General features: G+C 42.7%; 1 protein-coding gene across 4 annotated transcripts in view; it reads left to right on the top strand.

Annotated features, from left to right (window-relative positions):
• The window catches only part of OSBPL2 (oxysterol binding protein like 2), a 342,788-nt gene that overhangs the window by 217,282 nt on the left and 109,271 nt on the right, over positions 1-16,235 (top strand). For all 4 annotated transcript variants that reach the window (XM_086932854.1, XM_086932857.1, XM_086932856.1 and 1 more), the window contains 2 exons: positions 1,487-1,584; positions 11,195-11,377. In XM_086932854.1, the coding sequence (XP_086788980.1) occupies positions 1,487-1,584; positions 11,195-11,377 (281 nt within the window). The remainder of the gene's footprint in view (positions 1-1,486; positions 1,585-11,194; positions 11,378-16,235) is intronic.

The following is a 16,235-nucleotide window of genomic DNA, read 5'->3' as shown; positions in this document are numbered from 1 at the left end:
GGATGGGAGGGGAGGTAAGTTCAGATTTTCGCCCAGATGTTGCCTAGTCTAATGTTAAGGAACTCACTGCTTTGCAGGGAGCCACATAGTTTAAGTTTATTGTTTAAAGAATAATTCAAGGTTTTTGTTCGTTATTTTTCAGTGATACTGCTAAATATATATCCTGAAGAGGGCTTTTTTGTTATCACAACTCAAAAAAAATAAGATTTTGATGTTTTTTCTGCATTAATGAGATTCCATTTAAGAGATTGAGATGATAAAATTAAAACATTTGACTGAAGCTGTTGCATATAATAAAAACACTTTAAGCCGATTAGGGTGCTTGCCATTTGTAGTGCGTCCCAATACTCGGGGAAGTTCTTTGTTTACTTAAAAAACAAAAGAAGATCATTAAAGTGATTGATCTGCAGCTACAGGAACACCTTTGAAAAGTATTAATATTTGGAAGATCATAAGCCTAACTAAAACAGATCTTGATTGGAATCTCTATCACAATATTCTGCATTCATCATGTTAATCACATGATCATGACTTCACTGTAGACAAAGGACTACAGTAGACTGGACCAGGCGAGATGCCATCCCTCTTGTGCATTCTAAAATACAACGGTGCTGGTGCCTATTTGACTAGATGGATGAAGGGTTGTTGCAAGATCAGCCTGAGAGTAGACCACACTTTAACTGAGATTGTTTCTAATTGGATAACTGAATCTTTTGCGGGGTGAATGGTAAGGGTGGGCGGAATTTGCATAATCGTGTTACGCAAATCTCTGCAAAACAGTAAAAAAATCTCTGCGAACACGCAGAAATTCCGCGAACACGTAGAATTGCGAGTTTGCGATGTTTTTTTCCTGTTCGCAATTGCTGTTTGCGTGCTCGGGGGGAAATGTCTTGCGAACACGCATTTCGAGAACGCGAAAGAAGCAAACATTTTGCGAAGTTGCGGAACGCAGAATTTTGGGCAATTTTGCGTCCTCCGCCGAACGCGAAATTACCCAAATTCCACAAATGCCCCGAGCGGAATGGAATTTACCGCCCAGGCCTAGTGAATGGTGGACAGGTGTAGGACACACAGTGGAGGGAAGGGTAAGATGTATGGTGGTTGGTTGCTATTTTCTTGGCTGTACTGAAACACGTTTCTGAATGTTGGATCTTATGTTGAGAAGGAAAATGTCTCTATAATTGAGGACAGAACTCCTACTGGGCTGGTGGCCAATGGGGATGCTTGTTTATAATATTTACGAGCTGCAGCTAAGCGAACATATGATTAAGTAATGTGTGTAAAATTGTTCCTTCTAACAATTGCTTTGCCAAGTGCTGTCAAAACTACGTCCTGTATTTACTTGCCACTGATCTCTGTTGTTGGATGCAAGGTCCAAATGCATGAGGAAAGGAAATAATTATAAAGAACGCCTCGATATTCCAGGAATTTAAGTGTCTTCATCGCTCATTGTACTGTTAGTAACACAGTTGGGCTTTCTCTTCAGACTGTAGCTGCTTTTGCTGTTTCTGCGGTCGCCTCCCAATGGGAAAGAACCGGCAAACCCTTCAACCCTTTGCTGGGAGAGACGTATGAATTAACGAGGTAGGTCTCTGCGTCTCTGCTTACAGAAAATTGTTTTCTGATTTGTTTTGCAGAGAAGAGGGAATCTCCAAGAAGTGAGGCTACGGGGCAGTTAAGGCTAGGGGCTGGACGATGTAGAAACATGTGTCTTTTTTGCCATCTGCTCTGACTGAAAGATGTTTATAGTAGGAGGAAGAAATGATGACTACAAATGAAAGTAGTCCATTGTCTTGAAATTCAACTTCTCAGTGGGCAGTAATGTCGAAAAGCATAAGAGTGATGTGAACAGAAAAGATCAGCCAAGCAGAACAAGGGATATTGGGGACCATTGTACACATCTGATAAGCACCATTGCCCCTTGGTTTGTAGATGAAATCTCTATTGGGAAAGATGTTGTGTGCGAAGAATCTAGAGGAAAGGACCCTGGGTATGCAGGTTTTTTTTTAGGATTAGTCTTGGTTGGGGAATGTGCTGTCTCTTCTGAAGGGAGCTTGTGGTTCTGTGCTGGCCACCCAGAAAAAAGGCAGTCTAAATCATCACCCACATGGTGTGCTCTCTGTGAGCTTGGTGGGCTGCAGCCACTTTGTAGGAGATTGTACTGTCCTCCCAGCCTACATGGTTTAATGTTGTCCCCTTGTACCCAGAGGATTGACTAAATACTAAATAGATCTTTAATAATATCTATTGCACAGACCTCATTGCACGATTATGACTATACCTAAACATAGGGAACATGTAATCCTTAAACTATAATGGAATTAGGAGTACTCATTGGCCTTGGCAGTCATATTTCCGCTGCGATTTCTGTGCCCCAAGTTTACTGTCATTCACGTTGCTCGTCACGACATCACTGTCCAATAAAAAGGCAGCATGGGAGAGCATGTACCTAAGCTAGTGTTGTTAAGCCTGTGTTCTTCATTATGAGCTGCACTGTGTATCCTGGATGATATAAGCAGCAAGCCATTGCAGTTACAAACTGAATGTTTTCAAATGAGTGACCAGAAACCACTGAATGTTCTTATTCCAGCTATATAATAGTAGACAACTCATTTCTTTTCAAGCATTAGCTCTTGGATTTGCTCCAGGAGTGCTGACCGGATCCTGTTGTTTTCAATGTGGTCTTAAGTGATGCTCCAGTGTCATCATTGAACGTGTGAACAGAAGCTTGGGTGTCTATTTCCATCAGTGCTAGCAAGGTTCTTGGCTCTTAGTGAACATTTTGAAAAGATGATCTAGGCAGTCGTATTTTAAGGAGTCAAGTGCCATCCACTTACAAGGGGTGCCTTTTTTGCCACCATACAGTACCAAACTAAAGTCCACCCCAGAGTAAGGACCTAGGGTACTCTGTTGTACAGAGGATTACCTCTGCACCTGTTCTAGAAACACCTCTTTCAGATCAGATCCAGAGTTGAATTCCGGTAGATCTCGGGCAAGGTCTTGTTATGAGATCGCAAAGGCACTGCCTGGTGTGTGAGGATTCTTTGATGGTGTCATTGCCTCAACATCAGTATTAATGGCCCTTGAGGCCACTTTGGTTCAGGTTCAGATAGGATACCAGATGTCTAGAATGTTCCAGCTGATGTTGATGAAGTAGACTGATGTCGACCTACATTTAGACCTTTAGAATGCTAGTGGCCTTGATAGCTCAGCAGAAACTGAATTGGACTCCCCATTGGTGTCCTCCCCCTGAGAAAAGCGCCTCCTTCGCTGTAGTGATCTGTAAAGATGCAGAGGTTTTAGAACTACAGTTGGAATGTAAAGCTAATTTGCTCAAATAAATGTTTCAACCTAGGCTTTCCACTTACGTGGCTTTATTACCTTTCCAGTAAATCCCTGAAAGGGGCATTGTCAAAACCATGTTCAGTGTTACTGGTGAGTTTCTCCATTGCTAGGGCCATATGTCTGCTCTAGGTGAATGCCTTCCCCACAGCCCATAGCCCCTTTAACTGAGAATTGAATCACAGTGGTGCATTTGGCAAGAGGGTGTTCTTTTATGCCAGTTTAGCACTGTAGTGTTTGAATGTTTGCTTTTTGTTGGGAACATGCAGTAATGCACACTGGGTTATGACGCACAAGATATTCCTGTCCTCCAAGAAGAGTTCTGAAATACCAATGCTCAGGTGGTCCACCACAGACAGACCATGACCAAATACATTTTACAAGCAGGTAGATACCATTGACTATGTGGGGTATGCTATGGAAACTAGCTTGGGGATTGACGATCATGCCTGGATGTTCGGCATGAGTTTCTATGGGGATGTGCAGGTATCCCTTATATGCCTTTTGATGGTTGTTTGGAAAGAAGGCCGATTCAGCTTTGGAGCGGTTCAAAGATAATCATGCTATGACCTACTCCATGAACTTGCTCGCCTCTGCCCGCCAGTTTTATTGTCCATACCGGACATTCCGCTGTTACTCCCAATCGTTATCCTCTCAGCGCACCACCAGTACCTTCGGTTCCCAGAAAGTGGACTGCATTCTCTATTCAGAGTACTATCTTTTGGGCTCACAACTGCCCTATGGGTATTTACAAATATTTAGCTGCTGTTGACGTTCACCTCATTATGCGCATTGTTCATGTTCTGGAGGCCTGGCTGATACCGAGAAGCAGCCGACAGCAATGCCTAGCACAAACTCAACAAGAGAGTTGCTTCTTCACAACACGAGCTTCGCCGTCAATGCCCAAAAAGTCATACCTCTCTCTGCAACAAATGCAGTAATGCTGGAAGCAATCGTGATCACAGTGACAAGCTAAGCTTACTTCAAGAATGAGAGAGTGGTGGTATTTCAAAGCCTGGTTCCCCTTCACCAGACGTAGGGACCAGTGACAGTGAGAATGATCAAATAATTGCTGAGAATTATGGCATCTTGCATTGCAGCCATTTCAAATGCGTGTCTACACCTACACCCACGACAAGAGTGCCTGGCTGGATATTTATAACAAACATTTGTTGGTGGTAAAATCTACTAGTTGGTAGAGCTCAACAGCAGGTACTCTACAGCACGTACTGACATGGTGGACCAATAATACCTTGTTACCGGGCAGGTTTTTTCTTCACCCTCAACCACATATGACCATTACTACAGATGCCTCTCTTAAGGGATGGGGAGCACATTAAGACCACCTGACCCTTTAAAGTACTTGGTTTCCCCAAGAACAACTTTACATATATCTCCTGGAGTTGATGGAAGTGCTGAATCGGTACATTCAGCAATGGGGAATGACCCACAGTTGATCACTTTTCACTGGAAAAAATGCAAAGTGCCCAGACTTTGCATGCTGTTACTTGCACCCACGGCCGCTGGGTAAAGCGATCAGGATAAACTGCTCTGGTATTTTGGCTTCTCATTTCCTCCACTGCCACTGATTCCATATAATAGGGAACATGACAATGGCACCCATGACGCTCATTCTAATTCCTCACACTTGGGCAAGACAAAAATGGTACTGCATAATGCCAGACATGTCTGTTCATCCACATAGTAAGTTACCACTACATGCAGACCTTCCAATACAACTCAGCGTTAGCAATGATACCCTATCCTAAAGCCACTAAATCTTGCTATTTGGCACCTGAGGTCTTAGATTTTGGGTACCCTCAACTTCCAGAATCATGCATGGTCATTCTGAAAGAAGCCTATAGGCCCGCTACAAGGGGCCAATATCCATCCTTCATGGGGTCTTAATATGATCCACACCTAGATAACAGGACACCCTTTTGAAACAGTACATTATTGCCCAGTTGATTTTCACCGGTGGAAAGTACCTTTCATCATTGCAATCATGTCCTTGGGTAGTGTAAGTGATTTGCAAGACCGTCCTTTGGAGGAGCCTTGTATTTCAATGCACAAAGATCAGGCTGTGCCAAGAACAAATCCTCACTTTCTGCCTAAGATTGTCTACCTGTTCCATTTTAACAACAATATTGACTTCCTAAGTTACTCTCCACAGCCTCAGTCATTTGCAGAAAACACAGTAGAAGTCAATTGAGCCCTTATGTACCACATACACCATGCAGACTACATTCAGAAAACCATGCAACTATTTGTTGATTCTGCGAAGTCCCGTGTAGGGACGCCTATTTTCTAATCTGGCCTTGTCCAATGGATATTTCCATGGACTCAAGTGTGTTATCCCAAAGCTAAGCCGATCCCTGTACTCGGAGCCCTTTGATTTCCCTAGGAAATATCCTGCTTGATGTAAAGGTGCAGCTAGGTCAACACTGTTCACATGCACCACGTATTAATGTGCTGACAATCATGTCTGCCAAGAGGTACAGGTTTGGCAAATTAACCATAAAATCTTATTCCAAACACCTTTCTCATCTGCTTGCAAATTACTGCTGTAAGGCCAAGGGCACTACTTTATAATCTATGCATAGAACATGATCTACAGCACCACATGCCGAAGCGGAATTTGTTACCTGTAACTGTTGCTTTGCAACTTGTGCTGTAGATTCACAGGTGCCGTCCCACCTCCTCAGACGCAAGATTATTATAAGATGTTCATTCACAGCATGTGAATCTATAGCACTACAAGCAGCAAACCGATTGTTACAGTTAAGTAACATTTTCCTTTTAGGACTCTAGTGAAGGGTGTCAGGGTGTCAGTCCATCTTCAACCACTCACTTTTCAACCGTTCAACCTGGTATCTCCACTGAAGAGTTGCATTACCCCTGTTGATGCTTAGAGCCCTTCCAAAACGGTGATCTTAGGACACAAGCTCAAAGTAAGTGCAAGAGTCTCAAACCAATCACTTTCAATGATCGCTATTTCTTATCTTTTCAGTCCCTGCAATGTCAGGTGGTCTGCTCCCCGCTCAGCCTTTGGTTCACAATTAGCTCTCTCTATACCATTCAACCTACAAGCCCACTCGCTGCTTCCTCTATTACATTTGATATTTTGTGCCACATCTAATTAATTCCTGTTCATTTGAGGTCTCCAAATTCCAGGAGGCTCTTAGATATCTAACTTTACCTGTGGTGGTTAGGTGGCAAACCCCGGCCAATCCCATGTTTTACAGCTCCTTTTCTTTCAGCAAGATTTTTTTTAATAGTATCATCCTTGGTCTTTTCAAGATGATAGAAGTACGCTGTAATATCAGAGAGCTTGAGGGACCTCCCTCAGGTGGGTATGTTCGGAAGGCTAGTCTTTTAATGTCAACAATGTGAGTGGTGCAGATCTGCACTACAGAGCTAACATGACATGTCACTATTCAGTCAAAACAGTGCATTTATACCACAAAAATGTGAAAAAACATTGGGATAGCCTCAGTTGGTGTATTTTCCCCATTTTTCCTATCCCACCCCCCCCCCCCCCCCATTCCCCCCCGCCAGGGGTCTAAAAATGGAGCAAACTATTACAATAACTTGAAAAAATATATTATCCCATAACTGTGGTTCAGGAGCTTTGTCTTTAAGACAGTTAGCTCCCTTGGCAAACTGACGCAATAGAGCACACACATCAGTGTTTCCTTGATGCAGATCTTCAGATGTAGTGATTCTACCTAGCCCGATAATTTAGTTTATATGCTGAAATGAAAATGGAGGAAATGCAAGCAAAGCAGTATTTAAATATGTTGAAGTGTACCTATGGTCCTTATTCTAGAGTCCTAGTTTAAGAAATCTCTGCCAGTTGCTAAGTTTTGTAAGAAGATAAAAAAGTGAATGAATTATAGAGTGTAGTCACCCGAAGGCATCTAGGCGCTAGAACTGACAATTGTATTTTTTTCAGTGCTAGCCTCACCCCTCTTTCTAAAGAACTTTATGTGAAATGTTACCTTCAACACAAAGCATTTACATTCATGCTAGTAAATCGCTCCACTAATTACGTTCACGCATTTCTTGAGGATTTTACTTTGCGGATTATGGATTTCAGTAGTACTTATTCTCCCCGTTTGATCCTTTAGGATTTTAATTTACACTTTTGACACCTGTCTTATCCATTTAGAGCTCACCCTAAGGACTCCATGCAAGTTTGTTTGTTTACTTGATTTGTACATTCAACCACACACAAAGGCAGATATGTTCTTTATTTGAGTGTTAAATAAGAATATCTTATTTCAGCAGTATTTATGAAACCGGTGGTGTGGTTAAATTACCACCTGCTTAAATTAATTATTTTAGCTAAACTATAGCGATAGCCAGAACAACCTTTTAATAACCAGGAGAGACTGGACTCAAGTTACAGTTGAGCACAAGATGCCTCTAATTACTTGACCAAAAACGCTGAACGAACTTAATGCCATACTTCCAATGAATCCGCAAAAGCAAACTACAAAATAGGCCTAGCGAACTAAAAACATACAATCTGGAAATCCAGTTGTCATTTGCTTTTGTTACGTTTTTTGACAAAATCGTGTCAGCCGAAAATAAACCAAACATTTGTAAGGTTTTAAACAAAAAACTCCAATGTGGTTATGTGATGAACTAGCTGCCTTTTTCATTCCAAAAATAGAACTTTGCTCTTCGTTCCAGAGATTAGACTCCACCTCACTCCTGCGCTTACTTTTTCAATGCAGGTCGCTCTCACCCTCAGATCCGCTACATGACTTGTTGCTGCTCAGGTTTAAAGCCAACCTCAGGCCGCCTCTGATGAATATTCTTAATTCTTCCTTGTTTGAAGGAAATGTTCCTGAAGCTTTGTAGTTGGGCTTAATGGTACCACTGCTTAAAAAACATAAACTTGAGCTTCCCAATCCTGCCAAATATCCACTTGCTACCATGTTTACCTGCTGCAGATACTGTTCTGGAAACTTCCATTGCCAAACTGCTTCATGACTTCCAGAATCAACTGACATCTTAGACGACCCTCCTACAGGCAACAGTTCTAACCGCTTTGCCAAACTAGCGGCATGGCATGGGTAGACTTGTATGGAAGCGGACTAGAGCAGTATCGGGGCACTGACTTTATCGGATTTATCAGAGGCATTTGGCATGGGTGCATCTTAAAATTCCCTTCAACCATCTTCTAGAGATCGGTATCCGGGGCTCAGTATATCAAGGTTTACATCATTTCTGTTGAGCAAATCTCAGCAGCGGACTCTGGGACCCCTTCATTCTTCAACCCTCCAGACTTCCTGAGGCGGGTTTTGGACCCCGTCTCCCTAATTAATGTATATATGAAACTGCTTGTGGCGTGACTTTGTCTATTTATTATTATTACTATTATTATGCTGTTTTATTACGCGCTCAATTACTCCAGAGTATCCTGGCGCGAATAAGAAAAGGAAAAACCAAATACAAGCAGAGCGAAGAGACCGAAGGCAGTATGTATATACGAGACTGCTAGTGGCGTTCATTTCTCTAATTTATATAGGAGACTGCTAGTGGCATTTATTTTCGCCTTAGGCTCTAATCCTGCACTCATTAAACACTAATGCTCTTAGTTTAAATGTCAATTCCTTTTGACGCCCTGCCATCCGAAATAGTCTTTGGGCAGTGCTTAACTGGGTGAGCCATCATTGTGCCTAACTGAATATTGACTAAACTTCAATAATGGCTGTGGAGTGTCCATCAAACCCTCTGGAACCTGCCTTTTTTTCAGATGCTTGGCTTCAAATGGATTTTCAAGTGTCATCTCTTGCTTTGAGAAAACTCTGCCTCATTCTTACATATCTTACCACAGAAAGTAGGGAAATGGCCGCATCGACGGTCCTTACTTTTTTTTTTTAATCTTTTTATTAACTGTGGGCAGTCCTTACTTTTGACCTTTTATTTATGCAGTATCCTGCACCAAGGTATTAAAATGTCAATAATACATCAGCTGCAAGTTGCCCATAATTGAATAGGCAGTTTAGTTATCAAAGACACCCGCACCCAAGGTTCATAGGCTTTGGCTAAGTCCAGTATTTTGTACACAAACCCACCATTGGCATTTCACCATCTTTTTAATAGTGGAATACTGCCCTTCAAGATTTCTTTGTTCAGCTATTCGGGGTTTACTTTGAATCCCACGGATTTGACAGAATCCATCGGGCTGGTCCGGCCTTTTCTATTCCGGTCCTATATGTGGAATCTGCTACCAGCCAACTTAAAAGCAATAGGTCACTTGTGCTTCATGAAAGGTCTTGCAACTCGGCCGTTCGGACATTATCTGGCTTAATCCTATTTTTGCTGCCCCTCTAAACTCTTCTGTTCTAGTGCCAAGAGACCCAGCGCCTTATATTCAGGACCACCGTATTTATGCCAACCTATTGCGTTTTTCGCATAATTATGGATTTGCCACATAAACCATCTCCTGCATTAGTTTCAAATTCTTAAAAGCATAAAGTTGTTTCTAGCTCAGAGATCAAAAGTTACTAAAAGTGTGGCAATGCTTGCTGCTGCGCCAGCACAAGGCACTTTGCAAAGGTTAACCGCTCGCCTTTTAGTTGCATATTGCTGTATTTGCTTGTTAAATTAGTGCTAAGATGGTGAAACCTTTGTCCAGACAGTGTTCACGTGTAAAAATGTCACAATAAAAGAACTGATGCAATCACAAAATGTGCTGCATAATGCTGAATAATTAGCATTTTCTTCCTGCATAATTTAGTGAACTTTGCCAAACAATTTGGTCCTCCATTACCGCATAATTTCAGTGGCCCAGCTACAGTGCACTTCAGCAAGATTAAAAGCAGATCAAATTGATGAGGAAAACCAAAAAGAAGAGAAAAAACAGCTCACCACTGCCCCTCCCCTCAAAAAGGATTCTACAATTAGTGCTAAAAAGTTGAATTCCTCTCTTCTGTCAGCTCCTCAAAACCTGGTTCTTGTCCCAGAAAAAAAATGTTTGTGGTAATCAAAAACCTCCTAGTCTCAAGATGTGCTCATTGACAATCATGCGGTTTACATATATTATAAATAAAGAAAACTAGAGTGTAAATTGATGACCTGAGCATATAAAGAGCATTCTCATTGATTTTCACGGTTGAGCAAAAAATTACTCGGTTCAAAGTGCTTCACATTCATTCTCTTTCCAGCAATTGGGGATAGGTTTGAATGTCGTCGGTCATGCCAAACCACTGTGGGGAGAAAAAGAAGTCAAAGTAGGTGCGTGCTCCTTACTCTTGCCTTTTTGGACTGAGGTCAAAACACAGCAGACTTGCATTTCTACCTGACCCCCTCTTTCTTTGTGTACCACCACTATGAGTACCTAAGGGCCGCACATTGAGTGATGGAAAGGAAAAGCAAACTTGTATGAAGGAAAGTGAGGTACAACTTGATATTACACAGTTGCTTTGCAATGCTGACTTCTGAATGGTCACCCCTGTGAGGTGAACAGATAATAAAGACTTAAGAAATTGAGCTGAGTCCCCCTGGTTTAGAGTTAAATGGAAGATCTTTCATACTTGGGGTTTGAGAGTGGTGGAGAGTGAATGGACAGCTGGAGAAGTAGATACAAAGACTGTTTTCTTTAGACACATTGGTCTCTAAGCCTTTTTAAGCCCTATTCTGTACCAAAAAAGGTGTCTTTGGAATTTCAAAGTACATTGCATTAATTGTGCAGCATCCAGCAGTCCTTTTACGCGCATGTAAAGCAGACCTAGCTGAGGTACACTGTTAGACGCTGAAAGTAATTGCCCTTTAATGTGATTTTGAACTACCATGCAGTATCTCTCTAGTGATAATGTTTCCTTCCTACTCTTTCTAGAGAAGACTTGGGCTTCCGATTCATCTCTGAGCAGGTGAGCCACCATCCACCCGTCAGCGCTTTCTACTCCGAGGGTCTCAATAAGGACTTTGTGTTTCATGGCTCCATCTACCCAAAGCTCAAGTTCTGGGGGAAGAGCGTGGAGGCAGAACCTCGAGGGACCATAACACTTGAATTTCTCAAGTGAGTATCTGTGTGAGTGAGTAGTCCCTTTTTGCTAAGAATCCTTATTGGGAGATGAATGATAGACGTTGAATGAATATTGTGCTGGCTGAATGGTTGGATTTAAATTGTTAAAGCTTAGAACAGCACTTCTCTCGTAACGCTGTTTTGCCACGTTTCGCTGCACTTGCACACTCTCTACTGCACTGGCAGCGATATACATTGCCTTGCGGAGATTGGTTTTGGTTTGCAGCATGTGTTGTAGATAGTATGCACTTCCCTTGACTGCTTCTGTTCTATCAGGCACTCTGTGGCCCTCCACTGCCTTTCACTACATTTTGCATGTATTGGCATTGTCAAGTGCTGCGTTACACTGACCGCGCTCTTCCGTCACTAATCCTGTGGTACAGTGCCTTCTTCCTGCTAGCCGGTGCTGTGCTTTTAGCATTTGTGTTACACTCATTTCACTGGCTTGAGCTGTATTGCATTCATTGGCTTTGGCTAATTTAGCTGATGCTGTTGGTCATTGGCTGGTTCTGCACTACCTGATCAGTGTTATTCATGTGCCAGGCTTTAGCATCTAACCTTTGTGGACTGTATAAGTTAGCCAACACTATTTTATTGGTCATTTTATTTGGTGTCCTACGAAAGAGCTGATGTCGGCCAGAGGACATCTTAAAACGATTTGCACAGGATAGGGAAAATGAAGTGTATAAGAGTTCAGGGGATATACCACTGCTTCCTGGAAGACCGCAGTCATGTATGTTTGTTCACTTGCTTCAGAAAGAGTTGGTCACTTGCTTCAGAAAGAGTTGGCTGGGATGTAGTCAAAGGCCTATTGGGACCAATAGCTTTTAATGTCTTTACTAAAGCTCAGAACATGTGCTTCAAGGCTGTGTGCAAGAGGAGATGAGTTCCACAGGAGAAGACTGTTCTAGGCATAGCGTTTTGCTCTTAAATGTTTTGTTACCTCATTGGGTGGTGAGAGAATCAAGGTAGAAAAGTATTCCTTGTGCACAAGGCCTAGAATGATGTTTTCTTGGGGCAGGCCGCTGAAACATCATCTCACCATACGACTAATACTCGTGAGCGCAATGATTCAGAAAAATGAGTAATTGCTGTTTGGAGCCTAAGTAGTTCTTAATTAACTGGCAAAATTCGTCCTGGCTGTAATTGTCCTCCCTTGTTGAATTAACATACCAACGTCAGTTATTATGCTGGAAAAATATTTAATAAGTTATTATAATATAAATCACTGCACTTTTCCATTCCCTTTATTATGGCTAAACATTTATCCTCTGTCACTAAAAATAGCAATGGTCAATCTGTACTCTTAAAGAAACGTGCACTCTGAACAGTATGGTATTTTTAAAATATCTGGGTAAGATGTATTCTTAGGGTGATTAACAATCCTAGTTACTCAATTACGAGTTTGCTTGATTTTGGTGCGAAGATTCTGGAGTGCAGGAGTCTCTGACTCTGGCTGATATCCCGGTACCAAGATCTGCCAATTAAGAGTTTTGTCCCCAGAATGGTGTATAACCATTTAGACCTGAAAATATCAGTTTGTTTCCCAGAGTTTTTTCCACATTACCCGGATTCTGGGGGAAATCAACTTACATTTTGATGACAGGGGATCAGTGCAGCCCAGGGTGGGGTTGGGTCAGGTCAGTGGAACCCTGTATACTACCCCCTTGCAGCCGGACTGCAGGGGTGGGTGGGGATTGTTGCCCTGCTTGCAGCGGTTTGACCAGGTGCACGCCTGCATCGGCGAAAGCTGACATGGAGTCTCTGGGCCTGGAATTTGGAATTATCAGTTCAAGAGACTCTGGGTTACTTGTAATGACCCACAACAGTATCCTCCCTGGAGTTCACAGAGGGTTTAGGGGATATAGCTCAACTCTTAATTCTAGGCCGTAGGATTAAGTAACGATAGAGTGGGAGACTCTGATCCTGTTGTTGTTGAACTGTGGTGTATGAGTGTGTAGTCCTGATTGAACAATGGATACTCGCAGCAGACATCTGTGGGGTGTAGGTGCTATGAGTAAGACATCCTACATTCCTCTAAAAGAAATGTTCTTATGGTTGATGTTTAAAATACACACACAACATTTAATGTTGCTTTGCCCTGTGCCCCTGGAAGTAAGGTGGAAGCAAGAGGCTCCTCCCTACAGATGAGTATTTCTGGCCTGATCCCACCTTTACTGGTGCCATAGATACTAGTGAGTTCAGGACTTCACCGTAGGGAATTCTATCCTGCTTGGAGTCTCAGCCAAATCTCCAGTTCTTTATTACAAAATTGACATTAAAATCTGTCAAGAATGTTCTTATGTGTTATTTTCACTTAGATGTTTGTCATTCATAAAAAATAAGCTGTTGGGGCGATTGAGGTGTTAAGGAAAAAATATACATTTGTGACAGCCCTAATACGTGCAGTTCTGCTCGGCTACCAGTGGCCGCCACCTGCTCATCCTGCTCAGGATGAGCAACATAATTTGAAAAAGAAGAAACCCCCCCCCCACTCCGAGTCCTTGACAAGTGCACAGACATGGCAGTAATGGTATTTGACCTAAGAAAGCCATACTAGTTATTTCAAAGGATAGTGTGTGTTGCCTGAACCATCCGGGTAAACAGATGCAGTGTGACCTCATGACCTCGGTCTTACCCTGCAGTGCACTCCATCCGAGCAGTCTAGCTGTGTTTGTGCAAGCCTATGGTGTCTTAGGGGCCAACCAAGCTTGTAGGACATGTAGTTCCCTCCGGAGGAAGACGAAATAAGGGAAATTCTTATGGTTATTGGTGGTACAGCAGCCTGGTCCCCAGTCTGAAGAGCAATGTTAGGGCGTTGAGGTGCAAGAGACGGAAAGAAGGCCAAACCGGCAAACACATGACAGAAGTGAAAGACTGCAATCTGAGTTTTTGTGGCTGACAGGAAAACACAAATAAAGAGTACCTGCAACGTAATAGTGTGAAAGAAAGTGACCTTCTGCATCGGCACCAGCTCCCCTTTCCTGCAAAATTAAGTTCTGGCTAAACCAGACTTTGGTGTATGGCTGATGCTTTCAGAGGCATATGAACTGTCCCCCAAGGTTGAGACTAAGGATTCCCTTTGTCCTTTGACAGACCAACTAGAAGGCGATTTGAATGTTCCTACATTTTCTGAATGGACTAAAGCAGGATGCAGGCCGCATTGCAGGGCAGCATGTAGAACTGCATGCAGTAAGTGCAGGTGCTGGGCTGCTGCACTGGATAGAATAAAATCACATTCATCCTGCATCAGTTTCCACGAGTTCCTGTCCTCCTCCAGCACTTTCCCTGATTGTTTGACAGCATGAAGTAGTTTCCGGGTCGTCAGAAGAGCACAGTTTTCTCTCACTCAAAAAGATGCCTGAATAGCAGGGCTTTTCATGCCCTCCTCTCCTTCGGAAAGATGCTGGTGGCAGACAGTAATTTACAAGGCAGGCTACTCGGACAAATCCTAGTCCTACTTCTGGAGCGCCCACCTCCTTGGTGGTCTATTCTGGATTGTTCTGGTGTTATCGAGGGTCACATGTCATTGGCTCTTATCCTTGGGAAAGCTATACAGCCTCTGAAAGACCCAGGGTCAGGTCCTCTAACCCACTGCTGCTGGTCTCCCAGGGGGAACTCTTGGGGCGCAAGATCGACGAGAGAGCTCAAAGAAGAGATGCCAATGTGGTGATGCTGTCAGTATGCAAGTGGGTGGGTCCGCTTTTAATCCTTGTCATGTTTCATTAAACTTATCTGGTCTTAGCTGGAATCAACTTTGTGTTCTCAGTTCATGTTATGTTTTTCTATACTAAGTAAGAACGCTTGCAAAGAATTGCAGTAGATATGTGAGGTTTGTCTTGCTGCCCAGTGCTTATGTTAAAATTCAATCAAGTCATTGTGTCATGCAAGAAAAACCATGGGCCTTCTATGCAGGTCTACGTGTTTGAGTAACATGTAATGCTTTTATGACTATGTCGAATAAAGCTTGTTTGACTGACTGACTGACTGAGTAACATGTAATTGATGGTTGTGTCCATTTCTGCTTCTCTTGAAAGAACGGCTGTCACATTTCTGAGCACATTTCAAAGTAGTGCCTGAAATAATGGGCTATGTTAATTCGTATTCTCACAGGTTCAAAGGAAATAAGTGGGTATGCGCATGTCAGACACACATTTTTTCAACGTAAAGTACTCCGACCCATCTTGGGTGTGAAGGGGTGGGCATGTGTGTGTTATCAATTAAACCACAGATCCCATCTAGTTCCGGTTTTAGACTTGGACAGCTGTGCATTGCTTCAATAATGTGTTTGAGTGATCTAATGAGTAATGCACAAACAAAAACAAATCACTCTGTCATTAGTATGAAAAGTTTCTGTCTTGGTGACGACGCAGCTGCTCTGAAGTGGAAATCTCCTACCCTTGTGCGCATTTTAGGCAGATAAAGGTCAACAGGAGCACAAGCTTGAGAGCTGGAAGTGTATGGATCCCATGTCTCCCCTCAGCTGGTTTCCATCAGCTGTCTATTGGACATTTGATATCCGATAGCAAGAATAGGCCGAATTACCATCCAGTTGAATGTGTTTCTTCTAGGAGATGAAACCTGGTGTGGAGTGTAGTCCAAGTTACATATGAATAGGGTGGGGTATGAATCGTATGTGCTTTTGGCTGTTATGCTGAACTTGCCTGCCTTGAGACGTGCTATTGGAAGATGAGCATTCACCTGTGAGCAAACAACGCAGAAGGGAATTGTGCAGCTGTCTTATGCGACGAGTGGTGCATGGAAAAGGTCTATAGGCACATCGTTGATTTTTAATGCCACGCAACTTATAGGGGTAAATCATTGTGTTTGCCACTGAGCCGAACTAGCCTGA

Source organism: Lissotriton vulgaris, chromosome 7 (assembly GCF_964263255.1).
Source record: "Lissotriton vulgaris chromosome 7, aLisVul1.2, whole genome shotgun sequence".
Lineage (NCBI taxonomy): Eukaryota > Metazoa > Chordata > Amphibia > Caudata > Salamandridae > Lissotriton > Lissotriton vulgaris.
The sequence above is the reverse complement of the archived record's forward strand: the minus strand, read 5'-3'. Positions and strand labels throughout refer to the sequence as shown.